Source organism: Palaemon carinicauda, chromosome 19 (assembly GCF_036898095.1).
Source record: "Palaemon carinicauda isolate YSFRI2023 chromosome 19, ASM3689809v2, whole genome shotgun sequence".
In the NCBI taxonomy this organism is placed as follows: domain Eukaryota; kingdom Metazoa; phylum Arthropoda; class Malacostraca; order Decapoda; family Palaemonidae; genus Palaemon; species Palaemon carinicauda.
The window spans coordinates 62,451,938-62,477,784 of record NC_090743.1 but is presented as its reverse complement, the minus strand read 5'-3'; the positions used below and the strand labels follow the sequence as shown (position 1 = coordinate 62,477,784).

Below are 25,847 nucleotides of genomic sequence, written 5' to 3'. Positions count from 1 at the left end.
AACCTCGGGATACCCTGTATATCCTTTTCTGATATTAAAATCATGTTTGGTATTATTTTGTATTTATTACTTCCCTCAGGTATTGTGTCAAGTTTGGGTCCTTATTCTCTGGCACTATTTCACTGGGCGGCGCAGGTCTGAGCCCAGAAAAGGGATTTTGACGAAGGAAAAATCTATTTCTGGGCGAGAGACCTGTGCCGCCCAGTGAACCCACCCTCACCTCCCTTCTTGGGCCCCAATCTTGGGTGCTATAAGGAGTGACGTCACTAGCGTGGGTTGGACTGTTGGTAGTAGACGGTGCTAGGTCTTGAACGGCACCTCGCTGTACAGGGATATTGAGAGGAGATATCTAAATGGTACGAGGCCTCTGGTTGTAATTAATTATCACGCCCCAGTTAATTATACCGACACCTTATTAGGTGAGCGAGCTGGGTTCAACCTAGCATTCTTAGACTATTTTTTCTCTGGTAAATTCATAGCAAGTTTTTACCTTAGAAATGATGTTAAAGGAGCATTTCACTGGGCGGCACTGGTCTCTCGCCCAGAAATAGATTTTTCCTTCGTCAAAATCCCTTTTCTATCCAGACTAAGCATGTTGAGCAGAATACCTTTGTGTCTTTATTTTTTATTTTTTGTTGCACTTCAGCGCAAGTAGGGTGTGTTGGTACATGACATACATCGCATTTCCTGATCAGTTGAAGCGGATTAATAAGGGAATAAGAAATCTTACATGTATTGCACTATTTTGGCATTCTTTTTCCCAATGCATCAATCAGCATATTCACCATATTGGACTTCCTGTTGTTCTTTGATGGAATGTGTTAATTGATGTAAACTTTCTTTATAAGTCTCTTTATCACCTGGATCTTCTTTGGAATTTTTTCTATTATTTTGATGATGTTTTCCGCAGACTTGCTCCAGTTTGTTGGATCATATGGTTTCAATATGTTTGAGAATATTTTTCTGTCACACTGATTGCAACTATTAGCGACCTCTGTTATCAAACGGTCTAGTTTTTGTTGTGCCAACTCATGGAATTTACTCTTGCTGATTACAGCAATGTCCCTCCATGTCTTGCCTGTGTTATAGAGTGCCGTCTTGTTCAGATTTTTAGTAATTCAAAAGATAACTATCCTATGCCGAAGTTTTATCCCACTCTTCTGACCTCAAACTAATCACCAACTATTCACAAAAACTTGTTGTTATATTGCACTCGATAGCCTTTTGTTATCCGTGTTAAATCAGCTTATTTCTCGGATCACACAAGTGAACTCACTCACCAGCATACAATAACACTAACTGTATGGATACTGTGACTATTATATCTTGGTGCTGATGTAATATTCTTTATGGAGAGATTTTGGATAAGTTGAGAAGATTATTTAAACAGCTTGTTATTCGTACTGGATTGGTTTGCGGACTGTGGCCAGAGGTAGCACCCGAACTGCCTAGTGTCCGAATGCCGACCACATCCCAACGTTCACTACACAAAAAATATACAACAGTGGAATACCCAAAAATCTAGGTAACAGATCAAAAGAATGGAGCACTGGGCACCACCCCTTGATTTATACTGGGCAAGGGGACCCAGCTAGAATCTTACTTCCTTCCTAAATTCCCTTTCCTTTTGCTAGCTGGATTAACATGTCAGATGACCGTTGATTCATTTCTGGGAAAAATGAGCAGTATATGTGAATAGCTCTACATTCTTTAGGTAAGATGGTTTTAAACTTTGGAAAAAAATATCAGAACATTAGGTGAAAGGGAAAGAATTTTTCTTCAATCTGACAGCAAGACACAGTGTGGGAGGAAAAAATTATGGTAAATGACTTATTAGAAAGATTAAAAAACAGTGGCTGAGGAAGGAAGCACATTGGTGTAAAGAATTGGAATGAAATGCTGTATTCATAGAAACAAGCAACAAAATATTTATTTGTAAAGGGAAAAAACTGTTAGGATTACATTAACATTGTTTTGTCAATTCATATAAGCAATTAAAGACAAAATTAACATCGCTTTACACTCCAGCCTCAGAAAAAAACAAAACAAGATAAACAAAATAAATGACCACTTCAGAATAGTCCTACTGCATATTGTACAAGCAAGAGAAAAATACTAAGTTACATGCAAGATATATCACTACACAGTTACAAAACAGAGCTTTATAATCCTAACAAAACCATGACTGCAGAACCTGAGGATTTGAAAGACTTAGAAATATTAGGATTCTCAACATAGTCAGCCTCCAAAACAAAAGAAACGTTACTACAGAACTTGAATAAAAACTCCAAATTGCCTACAAGAGCTATTCGTGCATACTAGAGACAACCTCACTTCATTAACAAAGGAGAAAACCTTACAGATACCTACAAGAGAAGTTACAGTTGTCGAATCACTCCAAAAATGCCTGAAAGAAGAAAATTTTCTGCACAAACACCAGTAGTGCCTAAATCTCTCATTCTTGGAAGGGGTTTTGATAAGTCTGGAACAATTCAGACTAAACTCAAACACAGTCACTCTCCTCCCAACAACTGAATATGCCATTTCAATAGCTCCTGTGAACTATTAATGTTTATGACACCCGTCAAAAAGTTTTTCTAAAACTCTAGGTAGGTCACTGGTCACTTTCAGAAAACACTGACGTCAATTACAAGTTTGGGATGTGACTCATGTAGCAGGACAGAAATATTTACAATACCAGTTTTTTTTTATCAAGCTGACTAGCCACATAAACAGGTGCAGGAATAATGCAGCACCCTTCCAATTATTTTACTTGTGCCACGTCTTGACTCAACTTCTAGTTGCCTCTCCAAACCCTACAGGGATTAGGGCGTGCTGCAAAAAAAAATGTCGTTAGACAATTGGTAGGACCAAAAATATAACAGATAATACATATATAATGATAAAAATTAAAAATAAGTTGTATTTTTCCTAATGATAGTATTAATTTTTTCATAGTACTGTATGTGCGCATAATCGCATACAGTAGGGTGACCTTGAGATCAGCTGATGTTTATACCAAAAGTAATTGTTGATTATTGAAATGCTCAAGAAAATTAAAAATTGAATACAAACATGCTTTAATAAACCACAATAACGTCTAATGAAATTTGAAGACAATAATGAATAGAAAATTAAATACTGTACTGTATGAAGCTTTAAAAATGAACTATCTGTACGCGCCCGTACTCACGTTGTCACTCGCACAGAAAGAGCGAGATGATGTTCTGATGATAACGAATAATAATGGTTACAAACGAACTGTATGAAAACTGATATCCTGTAACATATTGGTGCTGATGTAATATTCATCATGAAGATATTTCGAATGAATTAAGAAATTATTTATAAAATGCGCCACTCGTAGGTGCGCAATCTTTCGATGTGGTAGCGAGACCTTCAGATCAGCAGATCATAACTAAAGGTAAACAAAATATTATGTAATATAAAAGTAATAGAAAATTAAATACTGTACTGTATGAAGCTTTAAAAATGAACTATCTGTACGCGCCCGCACTAACGTTGTCACTCGCACAGAAAGAGTGAGATGATGTTCTGATGATAACGAATAATAATGGTTACAAACGAACTGTATGAAAACTGATATCCTGTAACATATTGGTGCTGATGTAATATTCATCATGAAGATATTTCGAATGTATTAAGAAATTATTTATAAAATACGCCACTCGTAGGTGCGCAATCTTTCGATGTGGTAGCGAGACCTTCAGATCAGCTGATCATAACTAAAGGTAAACAAAATATTAAGTAATTCTTGATGTTTAAAATTCTTTCGAAATTGAAAAATAAAATACAAAAATGTTTTAATAGAGCATAAAATATCCTATTAAACAAGATAATGGAATAATGATATACAGTACAGTAAGAAAATATTAATAAAATAGGACTTAGATGATTGCTGAATCATGACGCATCATATCAAATCTACGGAAACTTCACTTTCCTCAACTTACGATGCTCCTCGGTCCCTATATTGGTGACTACCAGTAAATTAGGGATAATCCGGCACCCTCCTGGTCCCAAAGTTGCTGGATTAGGTAGGCACCTGTATGTGTCCTTCCAAGGCTTACAAGCCTATACTGGATGAAAGTCTTCAAGAGAGTTTTTCAGACATTACATGCAACAACTGGAAGCGATTAAACACTTTGTCGTGGCGGATGGTAGTGTGATTAGATCAGCTATTAGCGTTGTGCATGTAGTACTCTTATGGACTGTATAATTCGGGACTTCTACAGTACTATATACATGATGCAGGTTAAATGTTCTTTGCATTGTGTGATAAACTATGTTTATTTTGAAGAGTCAGAAGGTGACCTTGTTTTTTCTGTAAGGAATGTTTATATTATTCTGTTCCTCACGATGTTAGTGGGGTAAACATCTCCTGTTTTTAAGCATAAAAAATGTATATACTGTATTGTCAAATCAATTCTATTACATTTATTTGCTTTTGGAAGTAATAAAGGATTGTATGTCCTTTTGTGTTTCCTTCATTTGAACCCATTTTTTCTAAATGAAAACTGGTGTATCTAAAACTTTTTTAACCTCCTACTAGACTATTGCTCAGTCATTATGTATTCTTACAAATGTTCATTCGTTACAGTTTGTGTGGCTGTGATGATAACTATCTGATCCTATAATTAGTGAGGTTGACTTATAATAGCACTTATATGGTTAAAACTCCAATATGCCACAACTGAGAATTTTTAATACTCTGGTACACTTCCATCAGGACAACATGACTCGAGCCCAAAGAAGGGATTTTGACATTGAAAAATATCTATTTTTGGGGGAGATAGCCATGTCGTCCTGATGGACCCGCCAGTTACTTTTCATCCCCTCCCAATTTTCAGTGTGAGGCCATCTTGCCTACAAATGGCTGCTGCTGGAATGGCGACCCAGCGAATGTTTTTATAGTAACACGCTAGTATTGGAGTTGTAACGGCTCACCTATGTATCCAATCCTATCCAATATCTTTCATGACAAGGTTAACTATTCGGGGAAGGATAGCCATGATTGTTTTTAATACTTCCCTGTTACATACATGATATCTTTCTTGATATTCAATTCGGGGTTTGTAACCCCATGATACCTCTATAGATAAAATTCAATACTTTATCACTCACAGTACATATCCCAAGTAGGAAGCTGTCTAAAGGAACTTACATCAGGATGACATTGCTATCTCACCCAAAAATATATTTTTCCTATGTTAAAATACATTATTCAAGAGGAATTCATAAAAATGCAGGACTCTCCACAAAATTGACTGGTGCACACTATCAAAGGCTTTTTCATAGTCCACAAATGCCATCAAAATTGGATTTCTATGTTTTATGCATTGCTGTACAACATGTCTCAAAATGGATATTTAGTCAGAAAACTAATAATTATTCTAAATCCTGCTTCTTAGCTTTTCCTCAATCTTTCTCTCTAGTCTCTTTAGAATGAGCATACTACACATTTTCATAATAACTGACGTAAGTGTGATGCCTCTGTAATTATTGCAATCAGACAGGTTTCCTTTTTTTTGCCATTTTCACCAACACTCCCAACTCCCATACATCAGGTTTTGCCTTTTCACTCCACATTCTACAAAATAATCTTATAAGTATTATGGGGGCACTTTATTTTCAGCTAGTATCATCACAGCAGTTACTGTATTCCATCATATCCAGGGGCTTTCCATCTCTTTAGTTTTTTCAAGATAGCTCTGACTTCAAACACACTGAATTCATTCATGGGCACATCAAGGTTTTCATCAGCTTCAGGTACATCAATCAAATTATTCCCTACGTATCTCCTATTCTTGACCTCTCTAAACTGTTCCATCCAACGTTGTCTTTCTCCGTCTTCTGTTGTTATAATTGATCCGTCTCTCTTTTTGATTGGTATAGACATCTTTGCCCCAGTAAATATTTCATCAATAATTCTATGAGCGATTCTTACACCATAACCATTCCTGAATTATAGCTTTGGTGGCCGCATCTGCTTTCCTGTCTAAATATTTTTTCCAGTCATTCCTGGATTATCCTTTGACCTCACTATCAATACTAGAATACTTAGAAGGCTCTACTTGTAATTTTCATTACTTCCTCGAAATCTTTCAACAATCAATTTGTTTTCTTTTTAGTATCCCACGTATCATTTGATATCCATGGCTTTCCCCTAGTAACTGCATGCCCCAAAACTTCACTATCAGCCGACTGATTTATGTTGTTAATTTCACACTATTCTTCATTAATTGTTTGCTCTTCATCTCTTAAAGTCTTTAAGACTGCAAATTGATTCCTACATGCAAATGCAAATGTTTCTCTGTGCTTATCTTCTAGAAGCTTAGTTGTATCTACCCTTCTGTTGATGCTTTCAGTTTTTATTTCTTTATTAATGGCAGTGTGATCTATTTGATTGTTGTAATTGCCACATTGAAAAGTCCATGTATATTTGTTGGTGTCCTTGTAATGGAAAAAAAGAGTACCTCCAATAACAAGATTGTTTGTTAAACAGAAACTTGGGAAATATGCTCTGTTTTCATTTGCAACTTAGCCTAGACCCTCACCACCCATCACATTCTCTATTCCTTGATTATTCCTTCCAATTTTAGCATTGAAGTTGCCAGTCACAGTTTTCACATCTCTCTCTCTGGTATCACATCTATTACACACTGCAGTTCTTCATAGTATTCATTTTTCTTTCTTCAGGGGAATCATTGTTGGTGCATAGCTAACTATAATACTCATATTGCACTGCTTTGATTTAAACTTTGCAAGTAAAAATCCACTATTTACAGCTCTCCACTCAGTTAATGCCTTCTCTGCTCCTGGTGTCATCATCATTCCTACCCCTTTCCTTCCAACTCCATCTGTTTTTCCTGAATAGTTATATATATATATATATATATATATATATATATATATATATATATATATATATATACATATTATTATTATTATTATTATTATTATTATTAAATGCCAAGCTATCACCCTAGTTGGAAAAGCAGGATGCTAAAAGCTCAGAGGCCTCAACAGGGAAAATAGCACTGTGAGAAAAGGAAACAAGGAAAAATAAAATATTTTAAGAACAGTAACTATATATATATATATATATATATATATATATATATATATATATATATATATATATATATATATATACAGTATATATATATATAATATATATATATATATATATATATATATAAATATATATATATATATATATATATATATATATATATATATATATATATATATATACATACATATATATATATGGGTGTGTGTGTGTATATATATATATATATATATATATATATATATATATATATATATATATATATATATATATATATATATATATGTGTATATATGTATATATATATATATATATATATATATATATATATATATATGTATATATATATGTATATATATGTATATATATGTATATATATATATATATATATATATATATATATATGTATATATATATACAGTATGTGTATATATATATATATATATATATATATATGTATATATGTATATATATATATATATATATATATATATATATATATATATATATATATATATATATATATATATATATATATATACTTCCCAATCTGATTCATGGTTCTAATATTCCAATTACCAATTTTCAATTTTTTCTTAATTTATAAACTAGGAGATTCTTTGCACCCCACTATACCCTGAACGGGCACAATTCTGTCATTTTCTCTTTCCATGGACTGACCAAATCTATAGAGGATACATTGGCTAGATTCATCAAAGGGTGGCCAGTTCCTTGTGATGCACAGTGCCTATCTAACTAGGCAAGTTACCCATGCCAGTCCATACTAATTCCAGTAAGATTAACCGTCGGGCATCAGGAGTAGAAATCGAAGAGACAGTTTGCCTATCGCCTTAAATCGAATCCATCACCTTGCTACCAGTGACTTCATCGAAATTTAGGGGAGTCCATTTCCTCCACACCCAGTTCTCATCACTCCACTAGATTGCTCATCCGCTTATATAACCGTTGGCAAATATGGATTGCTAAGATATACTGGGGACCAATTCTCTCCAATGCTCCTGTAGGACTAGAAGTGTTGGGAAACATGCATGTCAGGAGGCTGATGTCGATGGAAGTACCTTTGAGAAGTATCCAGAAACTCTTGTTCTAGAATACAATGGTCTTTGAGTTACAATAATTCTATTTTTACTTTAACATTCAATAAGTAAAAACAAACCTTTTTTATGGGTCTTAAAACACACTTTACAGTATACAACATTTAACAGGTCTCCATTCGTAGTTCCCTCACGAGCCAGGCCTCCACTTTCCTGGGATTTACTCTTTTGTGCTACATGTGTGGAGTCCCCTCGCTTTAGTACTTTGCATTAAATCGCCATACGCTATGTCCCCTTCCCTGATTCGAAGAATAATTAACAGGGTGCTGACTATTCTGATTCTCAAGATAACCCTGGTGACTCCCAAATATCCACATACCAAATGGTACCTAGAACTACCTTAGTGGCCCATCATACTTTTTGTGAGGGATTGCACAGATGTCTGGATGCTTGCTGTTGTCTAACGAGCAAAATCGGAATGTTCTGCAATTTGTGCCTTAGAACCGGTACTACTCCGGTTGGAGCATCTCCTCAACTGATAGTGAACTATCTCGTCTTAACTTCTGTGAGAAGCTCCTCTCAGTCTTACTGGTAAGTAGCCCATTCCTCTTTATAGGAATTGTTGATACTCACGAGTAGCTCCAGGCAAAGTTGCCCCCCCCACAAGAGCTCAAACCACCTGCGTGGAATGTCATTAGAATTCTCGGATCTCTCAATAGGGCTCTGTACGAACTTTATTTTGTGAAACAACAGATCAGAATCTGAAGGTGGTCTTTCTCTTTATCTTAACCTTGGCAAAGTGAGTAGGCAAACTCTGTAGCAATTCGTATTTCCTTAGGTATACCGAGGGATGGAGAAAAGCCTCTTTTACCTTTGTTCCTAAGTTTGTGGCAAAAAATCAGAGCCCCACTGTTGATGACAACAGGTTTGGGAGTTTTTCTATCTCCCTTAGTGGTGGAACCAACAATCCACAGAATTGCTTCATTCTCCTATGAGGGCATTTAGATGCTACTGGAAGCAAACTTAATCCTTCAGGCCACAAATGCAAAACCTGTTCATAAACTCCTGCAAGTGTAAGAAGAAATTCGCTAGGAATACCATATCCTTCTGGCTTTGATAAACCATTAGGTACTCTCTCTTAAAGTCAGAGGGATTGGTTCAGTGCTAGCCTTCACAAAGAATCTGTCAAGTTTTGAAAGTATGGGTCTGGAAATGCCAAACAACCTTCACAGCCCATTATCTGCACAAGTATTCCCACAAGTATTCCTTCGACGCTTTCTTTGTTAGGACCTGTGGTTGCTGCTCAGGAGGCTGTGTAGCTTACTTAACTCCTTTATAGGCCAAGAATAATCTTCTCTAAGATATTGGTTGTAACATTAGTCTAGGATGAGAGGTAAGATTGTCTGGCCCTTTTTCTTCTTTTCATTTCCCTGTCTTGGAGTGGAGCGGTCTTACCGTTATTTGCTGGATCGGATGTTGATGTAGGTAAGCTTCCATGCTGAGCAACTTCTGTACAAATAGATATAGACATATCTGCCCATCTTTTTTATGAAGGGAAAGATGGAGGGGAATGTATAAATCCATTATTTTTATTTGAGATTACATTCCAGGCAACATATCCTGTTAGAAAATAAGTTCATCCTTAACCTTCTGTCTTTAGACAGAAACCTAGTGTATCACCTGAGAATCTTTGTTCAGGTTGTTAGGAAGTGGAAGGAGTCAACACTCCTGCACTTCTTCAGGTCCAAGTGTTCCAGGATTTCAAACCAGCCAGCTATTGTATAGGGACTTTCTCCCTCCTTAGGATAAGTCTCCTATTAAAGGACATGGTTTTGTATAGTTATGGAACAATATTAATATTGTATTTTTCTTAGCTATTCAAACCTGAATCCTATGAGTTTCACTTTCCTTCAAACCTTCCTGCAAGTCCTAGTTGAAGGTCAAAGGGGTACTCAGTGTGTAGGCGAGGGAGCAGTGCTTCCCCTCACCCGCCAGTATCTATCGATACCTGTACCTCGTTATAATTTTCAACAGCTGAGTTCTAGCTATCCTGAAATCATACTTCTATTAAAAGACTGGATTATACTGTTAGGTAACATACAAATTACAGTACTTAGAGATTTCCTTTAATATTGTTATGATTCCAATGTTATGGTTGAACCATGTCGATAAATTTATATAATTCAGAAAACATGTACAGACCCAAAATATTATGGTGTTAACATATAGTAGAAGTGTTTTAGCTAAGGAACCTTATTCCCCTTTGTTTGAATTTTTGTTTAATTATTCATAATTTGCTTTCAGGGGACTGTCTCCTAGACTCGATGTTGCAATCTACCTGGGGTGTATTTGATCGTGAGAATGTTTTGAGAAGAGCCTTATCAGATAGCTTATCAGAAGCCTCTCATTTGTAAGTATTGTACTGTTTTACAAGATATTTATGTTAACTGACTAATTATGATAGAAATTTCAGACAAGGCAATGTTATGCTGATATGAATGCTTTTGCATGTACAGTTGAACCTTGCAATAATGGACTAATAAGGGGAGAAGGGTTGTCTGGTACCACCGATAGTCCGTTGTATCCATTAACAGGTTCCCAAATCTTAAAATTAAGCAATAATAGACCAAATTATATAGGCTATAGGCCTACCATATATGCCAAACGTGCGGGTAACATCAAAATGAGCAGCTGAGATTAACACGCTTGTTTTTCACCCTTAGATGACATAATTAAGGAATTAGATTAAATGACACACGAAAACGAAGTAATATTTTTAGGGAATGTAAAATGACACTCAAAAATAAAATTACTTCAGGCATGGGCCTTATCAAAACAAACTGAAAACAGTACCAGAAAACACTATTGACTAATCTGGGAACTACAGGTAGCCGTTGACTTATGACTGAGGAGACCGAGAGACACGTCTTAAGTCGATCTGGATGCATGTCAGACTAAAAAGGTTTTCTGTTGAGTTATTGTGATGCGTTATGATTCGGCAATAGTCTAAGTCATATTTTATCAATATTTTCTTACTGTATATCATTATTTTATTTTCTTGTTTCATAGGATATACAGTATGCTCTATTAAAACATTTTTGTTTTCTATTTTTCAATTTCGGAGGCATTTTAACAATCAACAATTACCAACGTTTTTTGTTTACATTTGGTTTTGATCAGCTGATCTGAAAGTCCCGCTATTGTATTGAGAGAATGCGTATTGTTTGTATAGTTTCTTAATGTATTGAAAATATCTTCATGATGAATATTACATTAGCACCAATATGTTACGGGATATCATAGTTTTCATACAGTATGTTTATAGCCCTTATTATTAGTTATCATACGAATACGTTCTCTCTCTCTCTCTCTGTGCATGTGTGGGTGCGTGTGCGTACCGGTAGTTCATTTTTAAAGCTTCATACAGTATTTAATCTTTAGTTCATAATAAAGCCATCATATTAAATTAGACATTATTGTGTTTAATTGTGGTTTATTAAAGCATTTTTGTATTCTTTTTTCAACTTTGAAGGCATTTATATACAGTAGACCCGCGGGGTACGGCATCCCCAGCTTAGGTTTTTTTCACGTTACGGGGTGGAATACGATGTTTTTTCGTCCCCTTGTTACGACTTGTTTCCCCACCTTACAGCATCGAATTCCAAAACTCAAACTTTGCGGTTTTTACGCGTACGACTGTGCGAGTCACTAGCTTACCACCACGCTCATACGTCACTAAGAAGCTGGTCTGCTATTGGTCGGCGTCACGGTGTCACTAAGATGCTGATACGCTATTGGCCGAAATCCCTCCCTCAATGCCTGAGAGAGATGCTGCCGCCTGAGAGAAATGCTGCCCTATCTCTCTTTTTGTTATACGCGCGCTCAGTTCAGAATCTCATGTGCGTTTCGTAAAGACTTGATCTCGTGTGAGTGCTTGCGATATCATATTTTTTGTGCATTTTAGTGCTTAATTTTAACTTTAATTCGTTAGCCATGGGTCCCAAGATTGCTAGCGATGTTAAAGGGAGAAGTAAGAAGATGATTACTATGGAAACGAAGCTGGAGATCATAAAGAAATCTGAAGAAGGCATGCGCATCGTTACCTTCGCTAGTATGTCTGGCCGTAACCAGTCTACGATTGGTACAATTATCAAGAATAAGGAAGCCATTAAAGCAAGTAAGTCTTCTAAAGGCATGACTGTCCTTGCCAGTGGAAGGACCTCAATCAACGACAAGATGGAGAGACCCCTTCTTCTATGGATTAAAGAGAAGGAAATCGCTGGTGATACACTCAATCGGTAATTTCGCACAAGGCGAGCGCCATCTTTGCCGATCTCTTGGAAGCCCAGAGAGACGGCGGAGACGAAGGAACGTCGCAGCAAGCCCCCCAAGAGTTCAAGGCTTCTCATGGGTGGTTTGATCGCTTTAGGAAGAGGACTGGTATTCACTCAGTCGTCAGGCATGGAGAGGCGGCCAGTTCTGACAAGAAAGCAGCAGAAGAATTCCTCAAGAAGTTTGAGAAAGTAATTTCCAGAGAAGGCTACATTCCTCAGCAAGTGTTTAACTGTGATGAAACTGGCCTTTTCTGGAAGAAAATGCCCCGCCGTACATATATCACAGCTGAAGAAAGGAAACTTCCTGGCCATAAACCGATGAAGGACAGACTTACCCTCGCATTTTGTGCAAATGCCAGTGTGAGCTTAAAAATTAAGCCCCTACTGGTATACCACTCAGAGAATCCTCGTGCCTACAAGGCACAAAATATCACGAAGGATAGGCTCTCGGTATTTTAGATATCCAATGGCAAGGCATGGGTCACGAGGACCATATTTATTGAATGGGTAAACATCTGCTTCGGTCCTGCTGTCAAGAACTTTTTAGAAGAGAACAATCTTCCTCTCAAATATCTCCTAGTACTGGATAATGCCCCTGCTCACCCTCCTGGCCTCGAGGACATCATTCATCCTGACTTCTCCTTCATCAAGGTTCTCTATCTGCCTATGGACCAGCAAGTGATTGCCAACTCTTAAGAAGCTTTACACGAAGCATCTGTTATATAGATGCTTTGAAGTGACCGAAAGCACTCAACTCACCCTCTGTGAATTTTGGAAGGGGCATTTTGACATCGTTCAATGCCTGAGGAGGATCGACAAAGCTTGGAATGAGGTTTCACGGCGCACCTTGAACTCCTCATGGAAGAAACTGTGGCCAGCTGTTGTGGCAGAACGAGACTTTGAAGGTTTCGATTCCTCAACCGAAGACGAGGCCGTTGATGATCCTGCCCCAGAGGGTGATGTTGAGGAAATAATTTCAATCGGGAGGTCCATGGGGCTTGTTGTCAATGAGGCTGATGTCCATAACCTTATCGAGGAGAACAGGGAGGAGCTTACGACTGAAGACTTGAAGGAGTGGGAGGCAATGCAGTTGACCATCATTCAAGAAGAGCACAGCTCTAGTGGTGGCGAGGAAAGGGGGGGGGGGGGGCTGAAGAAACGACATCGGCAGAAATAAGGGAAGCTATTGGTTGGTATGAAAACCTTACGAGTTTCATTGGAAAGAAACGCCCAGGAAAACTTCACACGTCGTCTTATGGAGAGTGTTAATGACAAGTGTATGAGTCATTTTAGAAATATGTTGAGGAATCGACAGAAACAGGCTTCTTTGGATAGATATTTCTCCAAAAGAGAAGTGTCAGAAAGCAAAGATGATAATAGTGATTCTATCAAAAAAGCTAAAAAAAAGAGTAATTTTTTAAGTACTAAAAAAAAAGAAAATCATAAAAAAAATTTCAAAAGACAAAAATAATAAAAAAAAAAAAAGGATTTCTAATTTTAAGCGTTTAATAGTAAGAATAAATTTATTATTAAGTGAACATAACATAATTAGCATTGATACGTTTTTATATCTACCGTCTCCTCCCCCCTCTGCCTCCACCCACTACCAGGTCAAGTCACGTCACTCCAAAGGTAAATAAAATTTAATTTTTCCTTTACAGTACTGTACAGTATATAATTTTTATTTATCCTGTAATGTTTTTTAATTATATACTGTACAGTACATTTATATTATATATAAGTATACTATAGTACAATACTTACTATACTATTTTGTTGCATACTAATTTTCAAGGTTTTTACCTGGGGTTTTGCACGCATTAGCTATTCTATTGCCCGCCATACGATATTTTCACCATATGATACCAACTCTGGAACGGATTAATGTCGTATGGCGGGGGCTTATTGTAATCAACTATTACTTTTGTTTTACTGTTGGTAGGCATTACCTGATGTCAAGGTCATGCTACTGTATTGTGATTATGCAAAAATATTAATAACATGTTGTTCGTATAATTTTCTTAACTTATTCAAAATATTTTCATTTATAGCCCATATTAGTTATCATACACACACACACACACTCTCTCTCTCTCTCTCTCTCTCTCTCTCTCTCTCTCTCTCTCTCTCTTTTTTTTTTTTTTTTTATGAAAGAGGGGCACTACAAGAATGGAAACAAACTAGGCAATGTTCCTCCAATCTACAAGAAGGTACCAGAAGAACAACCTGGCAACTACAGACCTGTGTGTCTAACTTCAGTGCCTTGCAAAATTTTTCAATCAATTATAGTACATTCAATAGTAGGACATATAGAGGAAAACAATCTTTTGATAGACGGGCAACATGGATTTAGACAAAAGAAATCATATGTCACAAATCTTTGTAAATTTTCCACGTTTAGCATATATGACAAAAGCACGGCAATAGACATCATATACCTAGTCTCCCAAAAGGCTTTTAACAAAGGTCCTCATAAAAAATTAGTGGTCAAAATTAGAGCACTAGGCATCATTGTCAAGCCAGGTGAATGGATTGAAGATTGGCTAACAAACAGAAAACAGAGTTATGATCAATGGAGAAGCATTAGAGGGGGCAGCTATTACAAGCGGAGTACCTCAAGGATCCGTTCTTGGCCCATTGTTATTTCTGATCTATATTAACGACATAGATTTAGGATTAACTTGTAGAATTGCCAAAATTGCCAATGATACTAAACTAGACATGAATGCTGTGAACTCAGAAGGCATAGAAGCCTTAAGAGGGGATCTGATGAAGATAGGAGAATGGTCCAGAAAATGGAAAATTCCTTTTAACTGTGGGAAATGTAACGTCATGCACATAGGTTGTAGTAACCCACAATTATATTACATCGCTGGGTCATGAAATAGAAAGTGTGGACCAGGAGGAAGGTCTCGGTATAATTATCAGCAAGGATTTTAAGTTGACCAAACACAGCATAAAAGCTGAAAAGAAAGTGTCTAAACTAATAAGTTACATAAAGAGATAACTCAAATACAGAAATAAAGACACTGTACTACAGCTGTATACATCACTAGTAAGATCCCATCTAGAATACGGAGTCCAGTTCTGGCTCTAAATATTCAGAAGGTTATAGATATACTGGAAGCAGTACAAGCTAGGACCACCAAACTGGTTCCAATGCTAAAGCAATTTGCATAAAGACGGAGGATGGAACGTTTGAACTTATTTGATCTTAAAACTCGCTAACTAAGGGGACAGGTGATAGGGGCTTTCAAAATTCTTAAAGGAATAACAAATGTTGGTGTACTACTACTGACATAATTGTGATGTCTTGACAGTGAAAAAAAGTGGTCGTAAAGTCAAACAGTCGTAAGTTGACAACTACCTATACTACATTTCTGTCAGAAAATTATTTTAAAATTGTGTTAAAGACTCATATTTTCATATGAATAAGTAAATAAATATTCAGGTAATAACGGTTTGTGGCAGGCATAACAACAACTACTTCTGTTCGATCTACCGGAATCCAGACATGTATGATTCTATCTTTGTCTTCTTACCATTATGACTAAGATACACGATGATTATAGAAAGGCCTCTTTTGTTTTTGTTGGTGACTTCAATGCTCACCATATGGAGTGATTAAATTAGCTTTTCTTACTGATTTCTATAGCTTAAGAGCTTTGGACTTTGCCTCTGAATCAGACTGTGAGCAAATCATAAGTGAAGCTACTCACAGGTCTGGAAACTGCTTAGACCTCGTATACACCGACTCCCCTGGTTGTATAACAAATAAGGTTAGTTCTCCAGTTGGGACATCTAATCATGTCTTTATTTCATTAGTAGTGAAGACTGAGCAGCCTGTCCCTGTTGTAACATACTCATGTAAAATTTATATGAATTCTCGAGCAGACTAGAATGGCGTTTTAAGTGATCTTTGTGATCTGGATTGGTCACAATTGTATATTAGTGTTGATTTTGTTGTTCCTTTGAATGAGAATCTAGTCAGCATAATTTTTAGGCGTATCCCTTCTCGTGTGCTGAGATACCGAGTGAAATACATGCCCTGGTTCAATGATGACTGTAGATGTGCATATTTGGAGAAGGTCTATCATCTTTGGAAAGGTAACAGATCAGATTTGTCTTAGACTAACTATACTCAGCTTAGAGCTTTTACTCAGAGAATTTATGCTTCATCTGAAAAGGAAGACAATTTAAGCATAAAAGAAACCCTATCTGGTACAAGCAAGGAACATAAGTGGTGGGGTACGCTTAAATCTGTACTCTCTGATGTAGATGCAATTCTTCCTCCTTTACTTAAACCAGATGGGCCTGTCACTCACTGTCCAAAACAAAAGGCAACCCTTTTGGCTGATATGTTTGACAGTAAGCAGAGTAATGAGAAACTTGATCTTCCTCATTCATGTTATTTGAGGCTAAACTAACTAGTTTAGCTTTTTGATCTTGTGAAATTAAAGCTCACTTGATGGACCTTGATGCTTATGAGGGTGTAGATTCAATTGGTATTTTTCCTTTATTTTTTTATGAAGACTGCAGATTTCTTAGCTCTAATGTTAACTGTTATTTTGTGCAAGGTAGTAGGAAGAGGAGCTTTCAGAACTTGTTGAATTGGTAATGTTACTCCACTATGTAAATGTGTTTTTGGGCTCAGGCCATGTCATCCTGATGGAAGTTTCTTTAGGGTAGCTTCCTAGGGTATATTTGACTACAGTGATATTCCCAGAGAATTTACCTTAAGGTATCCAAAATTCTAACTCCTGGAGCGAATATCCCTAAATAAACTTAACATGGGATATCGCATAATATCAGAGGACGTATTCTTGACACGCTACATAGCAATCTTCACCCCGAATAGAATTAACACTTCGAGGGGTCAAAGTGGCAAGAAAACGAAAAACGAGAATGAAAGAGAGCCGTTAATAAGGTACCTCTCCTATCCCGCTTCGAGTGTGTATACAATGCCGCCGACGGCGCCATCTTCATTCCTTTTTCCGTAGCTCAACAACTTGGTGTTTTTCCCTGTGTTTTCTCGTGAATCTTGGAATATTTCAACTTTATGATGCTTTCTCCAGCCTATTCTGCCTCTGGAAAGTTGAGTATTATCTTTATTATGTATAAATGTAAGCTCTTGGTGTTCTTAAATAAATCAAAAGCGATATTAACGTTTACAAGAGCTGTTGCCTACCGGAGGCGTCCTGGACGCTGTCGCTCGTCATGCATGAGTCATTTAGTTAGCCAGAGCGATGTTCCCGGTCCTTATGCTTTAATAATTCTAGCTATTTAACTTTACAATAGGAATTCTTTATATGATGCCGTTAGTATTTCAGTTTCGGCGATTGAGGTAACCGATCCTAGCCTACACTAGGCTTCGTAGCCTAGGCGTCTGGCCCTAGTACTTTCATGCATGATATACAGATTTCCGAGTGTTTTAAAATTTATTGAAGCTATAGGCAGTTTTATACATATAAGATATTATTGATATTTTCTTCCAAGATCGTATACGAGAGAGTTTTGGTGATTTAGGTAATCGATTCTCTCCGCGCCTAGGCTAGTAGCCTACGGAGCTTTAGTATACTCTCGCACACTCCCCGGTTGCTCTTTTCTCCTTGGAGATTAAATGCAATCCCTTTTCACTCTGTATTAAGCCTAAGGCTTAACCCTAATGGTTTATCTGAATAAACATTTAGATATAACTATATTAGGGTGTTTCTGTTCTTTCCTGTAACCAGAGAATCTGGCTTCAGGGGTGGGCAGAACATCAGAGTATTTAGTCTGGGGTCTGTTTCTTTCTAGCATAGAGAATGAGATTCCTTTGCTAGGTTAGGAGCAGACATAGGAGGCTTAGCCTCCCTAGACCACATCTGAAGGTTTCTGTACGAAATGTTTCCTTCTTCTAGTGATCTAGCAGACTAGTCCAGTGTTGTTGTTCTCGGATTGAAGGATAAGATTCTTCTTTTCCTTGTGAATAACAACATCAAACTTTGTTTTAGTATTGAGGGAGGTGGCAAGTATTGCTGACCTCCCTCCCATGATAATCCCTAGGCTAGGATGAGCTTTCTTGGCCGTTGGGATAATCAAATACTAGAGCAGAGTTTGCAGGACTCTCTTCTCCCTTTCCCCCCAATCCTTAGTAATGGCCTAGCTATTACAACTCTTGGCCGTCGTTCTACATTTGTACCTAGAGTAGGTTAAGATGTGGAACTGGCTCAGTCCTTTGCCGGCCGGCAGAGGCCTAACTTATGTAGAGTGTTCCCAGACCTCCCTTGGTCTTACATCCATGTCTGTCAGTAGAGCCCGGCAGGCAATGGATAGAAGGAAGCCTGAATTTTACATTCTCCCCTTCCTTATGTTCACTCTTTCTGGATGGAGGGCTGTAAGGCAGTGCCATCTTATATCCTTACATCCATTCTGTTTTTCTTTGAGCGTATGTACCCCTAGCCCGGCTGCCGGCTTAAGTGGCCGGCAGCCGGGCAGGTGGAAGTTCTCTGGTTCTTTTTACTGCCGGCCGGCATAGGTAGCCTACCATTGCCGGCCGGCAACAGAAGCACACCATAAGATCTGCCGGCTGCTACGATTAGCGGCCGGCAGCCGGGTGCTAGTGTTTATAGTTGCCGGCAGTCTCTCCGGCAGAGACTGCCGGCCGGCACACACAACTGAACCAGCGATCTTCCGCCCAGTAGTCTAAAGGTAGTATACCTTGGAACTATATTAAGGTACGTGCCAGCCGGCAGGTTTTTATATTGTATACAGTAGCCAGTCTTTTTACAGCATAGTATATACTGCATGGAGAAAACTATAGTATAGAATATATTGTAACACTAAGTTCTTCCAACATACTTGTGTTGTCTTGTACAGCCTTTTGTTGAGACCGTACAGATGAAGAAAGTGAGTTCTTAATTTATTATAATTATCCAGTATATTAAAATTCTTTATAATGGTGTGAGCTACACCTACATTTTCCTCTGGAAATATCTTGAAAATTATTCTAGAATAAGATTTAATCAATATTTTATTATCTGGAAGGTTACAGTAATTGGCTGGGCTGGAAATACAAGTGTTTGTCTTTCCTTCTTTCCTTTCTAGCTTAGTTATTTTAAGCTATATATATAGTAACTTTAGTTATCCTGTGATATGTTTTTCACTTGATACTCATGGAATTTCTTCTCTTTACTGGAGGACCATCCGAAGTGCGGGAGCATGTTCTGGAACGTCCGCAGCAAAAACTTCTGTGGACATGAGTTGTGCAGGAGGCACGCAGCATGCGCAGTCTCCAAAGGTGATTTCCAGTATTGGGACCCTCAGGTATGTACGATTTGCACTAACCTGATTACTGAGGAATTTGACGCCCCTAAGTCGGCGGAGTCAAGGGACGCAGCTAGGGAAAAGCTTCGAACCTGGGTGAGGGGCTTCCAGAAGAATACTTCTGGCCCCTATCTTCCAAGCGAGAAGATGGGGGCTTACCTTTTTCCTAAAGCATCAGCGGGTGCAGTGATTCCTCAGCCTCATGCCGAGATACCATTAGTTCAGATTCCAGTTGATTCTGAAGTCTCGCACGCCCTACAAGACATCCAACTGGACGATTGGATGTCTGAGGTGTCTGAGTACACTGAAAAGGACCTTCTGGCAGAAAACCAAGAAGAGGAGCTGACCCAGGCTCCGGATACTGAGGAGGAAGAAATCGATGAGGGGTCGGTTACATTGGTTAAGGGCCCCTGAACCTGATCCCTCAACATCGTCTGCTATCCCAGATGATCTGGGAAGGACACTCTCTTCCATCGTTGAAATGATTCAACAGATGCAGAAGAAGAACGATGAAAAGGAAGCTGCAATGAAGTTGGAGATGCGGAGACTTGCAGCATCACGTGGGCCCCAGAAGAAGCTCAACGTGAAGGATCTTCCTTTGTGCTCGGATGCTAATCCTTGGAGGTATGCCGAGCACATGCCTATGGGAAGATTGTCATATCGGAGAAGTTGGGTTCAATTTCCTTTGAAGAAGTGGAATTCTGGCCCAACAAGGAGTCTTACCCGGACTGCTATGTCCGTCTTAGGAAGCAAACAGCCTCAAAGGAAGAGACGGAGCCGAAGGAGGTCATAGTTTTTTACCATAGTAAAGCACAGGCTTTACTATCAAGCTCAATGAAAGAGAGGGGCTTCACAAACTCAAAGGTACCTGCTTTGAGTAAGAAGCATCTTTCCTTTGTGGCTTCTCCTACCAGAGCCTTTCCCTTTATGGAGAAGGGATTTAAGGCTGCCTTGAAAGCGGTTGAGGCAGGGAAACCATGTCCCTCCTTGGAGGAATGTAAACCTCTGTCCCTGACCTTACCCATGGACTAGAAAGACTGGAAGGACGTCCATCTTACCTTCTCAGTCAGGAAGTTGGAGGCCGATATTGCCGGACGTCAGTTCGGTGAAGACCTTCCAAAGCTGTCAGATTTTCTCTTGCGCAGGGAGCAAGAGACAAAAAATAGACTTGCTGCATCTATGTCATTACAAACGACTCTGGAAATGATGGCAAGTGACCCCAAAGTCCAAGATATGTTTATGGTAGCAGCCAAAACCCATCTGGCCACAGTAACAAAGGACCTCTACAGTTTCATCAAAGCTAGGAGAGCTTGTAAAGAGTTCGTTTTCGCCTCGGCTGCAGTGAGGCACGAACCAAGGAAACTGATCTCCTCTTGCATATGGGGTAAAGACCTCTTCCCTAGCGAAGTGGTCAAAGAGGTAGTGGATAAGGCCGCCACAGAGAATAGAAACCTTCTCCAGAAGTGGGGCCTAACTCTTAAAAGAAAGTCTTCCCCAGATGAGGGTCCCCAACCTAAAAGGAAGACTAAGAAACCTAGGCTATCCTCTCGGCCAGCCAAACCTTATAGGCAGCAACAGCAACAACTTCCCATGACCGCAGTGCCTCAGATGGTGGCACAAACCCCAACCATGTACCAGTTGGTACCTCAAGCCGTGACAACTCAGTCACCGGCATTTAACCCAGCATTCGAAAGGCAGACAACCACCTTTCGCCCAAGAGCTAGAGGAACAGCCAGAGGTTCATCTAGATGCCCTTCAAGAGGAAGGGTGTTCAGGGGAGGACGCGGTTAAGGAGGCAAGGCCTCAGGTCAACAACAGCAGAAGTGAAACGCTTCCAGTAGGAGGGAGACTTCATCTTTTTCGGGATCGTTGGACCTTCGATCCCTGGGCCCACAGCCTAATCAAGAATGGACTGGGTTGGAGCTGGTACAGCACTCCACCTCCATTCCCACAATTCTTCCAACACTCTACCCCCCTTCTGGAAGAATATATTAAAGAACTCTTGGAGAAGAGTAATTCGAAGGGTAAAGTCCATCAAGTTTCAAGGAAGGCTGTTTTGTGTTCCAAAGAAGGACTCAGAAAAACTCAGTGTCATTCTGGACTTGCCGCCACTCAACAAGTTCATAGTAAACTACAAGTTCAGGATGTTGACACTTCAACACATAAGGACCTTACTACCCAAACGGGCATTTACCGTCTCTATAGACTTGTCAGACGCTTATTGGCATATTCCAATCAGTCGTCACCTCTCCTCCTACCTAGGGTTCAAGCTACAACGAAGACTCTATGCCTTCAGAGCCATGCCATTCGGGCTAAACATAGCCCCAAGAATTTTCACGAAGCTTGCGAACGCAGCTCTCCAACAATTACGCCTAAAGGGAATCCAAGTAGTGGCCTACTTGGACGACTGGCTGGTGTGGGCAGCATCCAGGACAGAATGCATGCAAGTTTCCCAACAGGTGATCCAGTTCCTGGAACATCTAGGATTCAAGATCAACAGAAAAAAAGTCTCGACTTTCTCCATCTCAAAAGTTTCAGTGGTTGGGAATCCACTGGGACTTACTGTCACGCCAACTTTCCATCCCTGTAAAGAAAAGGAAAGAAATAGCGGGTTCTGTCAAGAGACTACTAGAATCCAAAAGGATATCAAGACGCGAACAGGAGAGAGTGCTGGGCTCTCTTCAGTTTGCCTCAGTAACAGACCTGGTGCTAAGAGCACAGCTAAAGGATGCAACCGGAGTTTGGAGAAAATATGCATCAAACGCGCGAAGAGATCTTTTAAGACCAATACCGACTCGTCTGCGAACGCTTCTCAAGCCGTGGTCCAAAGCCAAGCAACTGAAGAAATCAATACTACTTCACCCACCTCCCCCCTCAATGACTATTCATACAGACGCTTCGAAAGAAGGATGGGGAGGTCATTCTCACCGGAAGAAAGTCCAAGGAACTTGGCCCAACCTATTCAAGAAGTTTCACAAACTTTCTGGAAACCATGGCAGTACTTTTTACATTGAAGAAAGTTTCTCCTCGCCACTCGATCCACATAAGATTGGTACTAGACAGCGAGGTGATAGTGAGATGCCTGAATTGACAAGGATCGAGGTCAACTCAAATCAACCAAGTGATGTTGGCCATCTTCCGGCTAGCGGAAAAGAAGAGATGGCACTTGTCAGCAGTTCACCTTCAAGGAGTCCGCAATGTGACGGCAGACGCTCTATCCAGGCTCACGCCGATAGAGTCAGAATGGTCCCTGGATGCAGGATCATTCTCTTTCATCTCGAGTCAAGTCCCGGAACTGCAGATAGACCTCATTGCGACAAAGGACAACAAGAAGTTACATCTTTACGTGTCCCCGTACGAGGATCGTTTAGCGGAAGCAGTGGACGCTATGTCCCTCGACTGGAACAGATGGTCCAGGATTTACCTGTTCTCTCCGCACAATCTTCTACTGAGGGTCCTCGACAAACTGAGATCTTTCAAGGGGAAAGCGGCAATAGTGGCTCACAAGTGGCCGAACAGCGTTTGGTTCCCTCTGGCATTAGAACTACAGCTGAAGTTTCTACCGCTACCGGATCTAGTTTTGACTCAGCGAGTTCAGAAGTCAACTGTCTTCGCTTCATCACAGAAAACCCGGAACCTGCAGCTCATGATTTTCCCTCCCTAGCGGTGAGAAAAAGATTCGGGATATCAAGAGACAGTATAGACACTTTTTGGAGAGGAATATAAGTCAAAATCTACCAGAAGACAATATGAGTCATCATGGAGGAAGTGGGTGTCCTTTGTCAAGGCGAAGAATCCACAAAAGATCTCGACAGACTTCTGCTTATCATTCTTCATCCACTTCCATGGTCAAGATTTAGCAGCCAACACAATATCAACGTGTAAGTCCGCCTTGACAAGATCTATTCTATATGCCTTCCAGGTCGACCTCTCTAATGACATTTTCAACAAAATTACGAAGGCCTGTGCTAGGCTCAGACCATCAGCACCTCCGAAACCCATTTCATGGTCTTTGGATAAGGTTCTTCATTTTGCTTCAATGATGAATAATGAGGAGTGTGCTTTAAAGGATTTGACTCAAAAAGTTATATTTCTGTTTGCACTCGCTTCGGGGGCTAGAGTTAGTGAAATAGTAGCCCTCTCGAGAGAGGAAGGTCATGTTCAGTTCTTAGATAGGGGAGAACTGAACCTTTTTCCGGACCCAACGTTTCTTGCCAAGAACGAGCTACCCGCCAATAGGTGGGGTCCCTGGAGAATCTGCCCTCTGAAAGAAGATGCATCTCTATGTCCAGTGGAGTGCCTAAAGGTCTATCTTCGTAGAACTTCAGACTTTAGGGGAGGTCAGCTGTTTAGGGGAGAAACATCAGGCTCAAATTTATCTCTGAAGCAACTAAGGGCGAAAATCACCTATTTTATTCGCAGAGTGGATCCAGATAGTACACCCGCAGGTCATGATCCGAGAAAAGTTGCCTCTTCCATAAATTTCTTTAATAATATGGATTTCGAACATCTTCGCTCATACACTGGCTGGAAGTCATCCAGAGTATTCTGTAGACTCTATGCGAAGCAAGTGGAGCAACTGAAGAGGTCTGTGGTGGCAGTAGGTAGTGTCGTTAAACCTGCTGTTTAATTCTGCGAGGAACAGTGAAATTAATTGGGACGATTAATTCAAGGGTGGGTTTGTAGTCACGGACTGTTTCTACAGACTAAGCGTTAGGCCACTAAGGTGTCCTTGTTAACTGTTCCATAAACAAAGGTGAACCAAGCATAAGTGCAGACACGTGTGCCAAGCGTTTCTGATGCTGGTGTGATTGAGTAGTAAGACAGACTATGATAATAATATTAATATTTCGATATTAAAAGTGGAGCATATATGTTTTTTCCTTTCAGATGAAACAATATTTTCTGTTTACTGTGATCCTTATGCTTATTTATTGGTTCATCCACATCTTATAATTTTATAATTGTCAATTAACCTATATATTTTTATTGATTGTCAATAAACTAGTTCTTTGTGAACCTTGCGTCTTATTCGCCTATGTCATTTTACTAGAAAATGGTTTAGCATTACTTTAAAACTATGGATAATTTTAATATGAATAGTCCTAAAAGATTGTTCCTTGCTACAAGCAAACATTCATTGGTTTATGCTTTCCCCAAGTAGGAAAGACTTCATACCCTATAGGGATGGTGGTGGATATGCAAAATTTATTCCTACACGGATATAAACCTTTGTCCAATCCAGTGAAAAGAACGGGCACACCGGGGGACTTGTCGGTATTTCATACTGACATTTGTGGTTCTTATACAAACTTTGCTTTATAATATATAGGGTGAGACTGCTATAATGGCTTGTCTGTTAGTCATTCATAGGTATATGTACTTCTCGAGACTTTTTCCAGAGTCTAGTATGACTCTTCCCTGTAGGGGTCAGGAAGCACTAACATGGTTTACGCTTAGATGAAATGATGTATGACGGTAACATCATAGGTCTCTAGGTCTATGCTGACCAGGAAATACTTTCTTGAGAGTACGACACAATTTGAGAATCCACAGATACAGTAATGCTCTGGTATACTTCCATCAGGACAACATGGCCTGAGCCCAAAAAATGGATTTTGAGCGAAGCGAAAAATCTATTTTTGGGTGAGATAGCCATGTTGTCCTGATGGACCCGCCCTTCCTTTTTAATAAAAAGGGCTATAGGACCCCTCCCTATAATGCAGTATCTGTAGCACCTTGTGTATCGCTACAAGTAATGAAGATGGCGCCGTCGACGCATTGTATACATACTCGAAGCGGGATAGTAGAGGTACCTTATTAACGGCTCTCCTTTCATTCTCATTTTTCGTTTTCTTGCCACTTTGACCCCTCGAAGTGTTAATTATATTCTAGGTGAAGATTGCTATGTGGCGTGTCAAGAATACGTCCTCTGATATTATGCGATATCCCATGTTAAGGGGACCGGCCGCCATAGGGTATTGACATCACAACTTTCAGCAATCGAAAATCGTTTTATTGCTTCTATGTATGCGTAAACATGTCGTACATACTCCC

General features: G+C 39.2%; 1 protein-coding gene across 2 annotated transcripts in view; it reads left to right on the top strand.

Annotated features, from left to right (window-relative positions):
- trbd (trabid) overlaps positions 1–25,847 on the top strand; it is a 534,005-nt gene that overhangs the window by 315,522 nt on the left and 192,636 nt on the right. For both annotated transcript variants that reach the window (XM_068393601.1, XM_068393602.1), the window contains exon 6: positions 10,456–10,561. In XM_068393601.1, the coding sequence (XP_068249702.1) occupies positions 10,456–10,561 (106 nt within the window). The remainder of the gene's footprint in view (positions 1–10,455; positions 10,562–25,847) is intronic.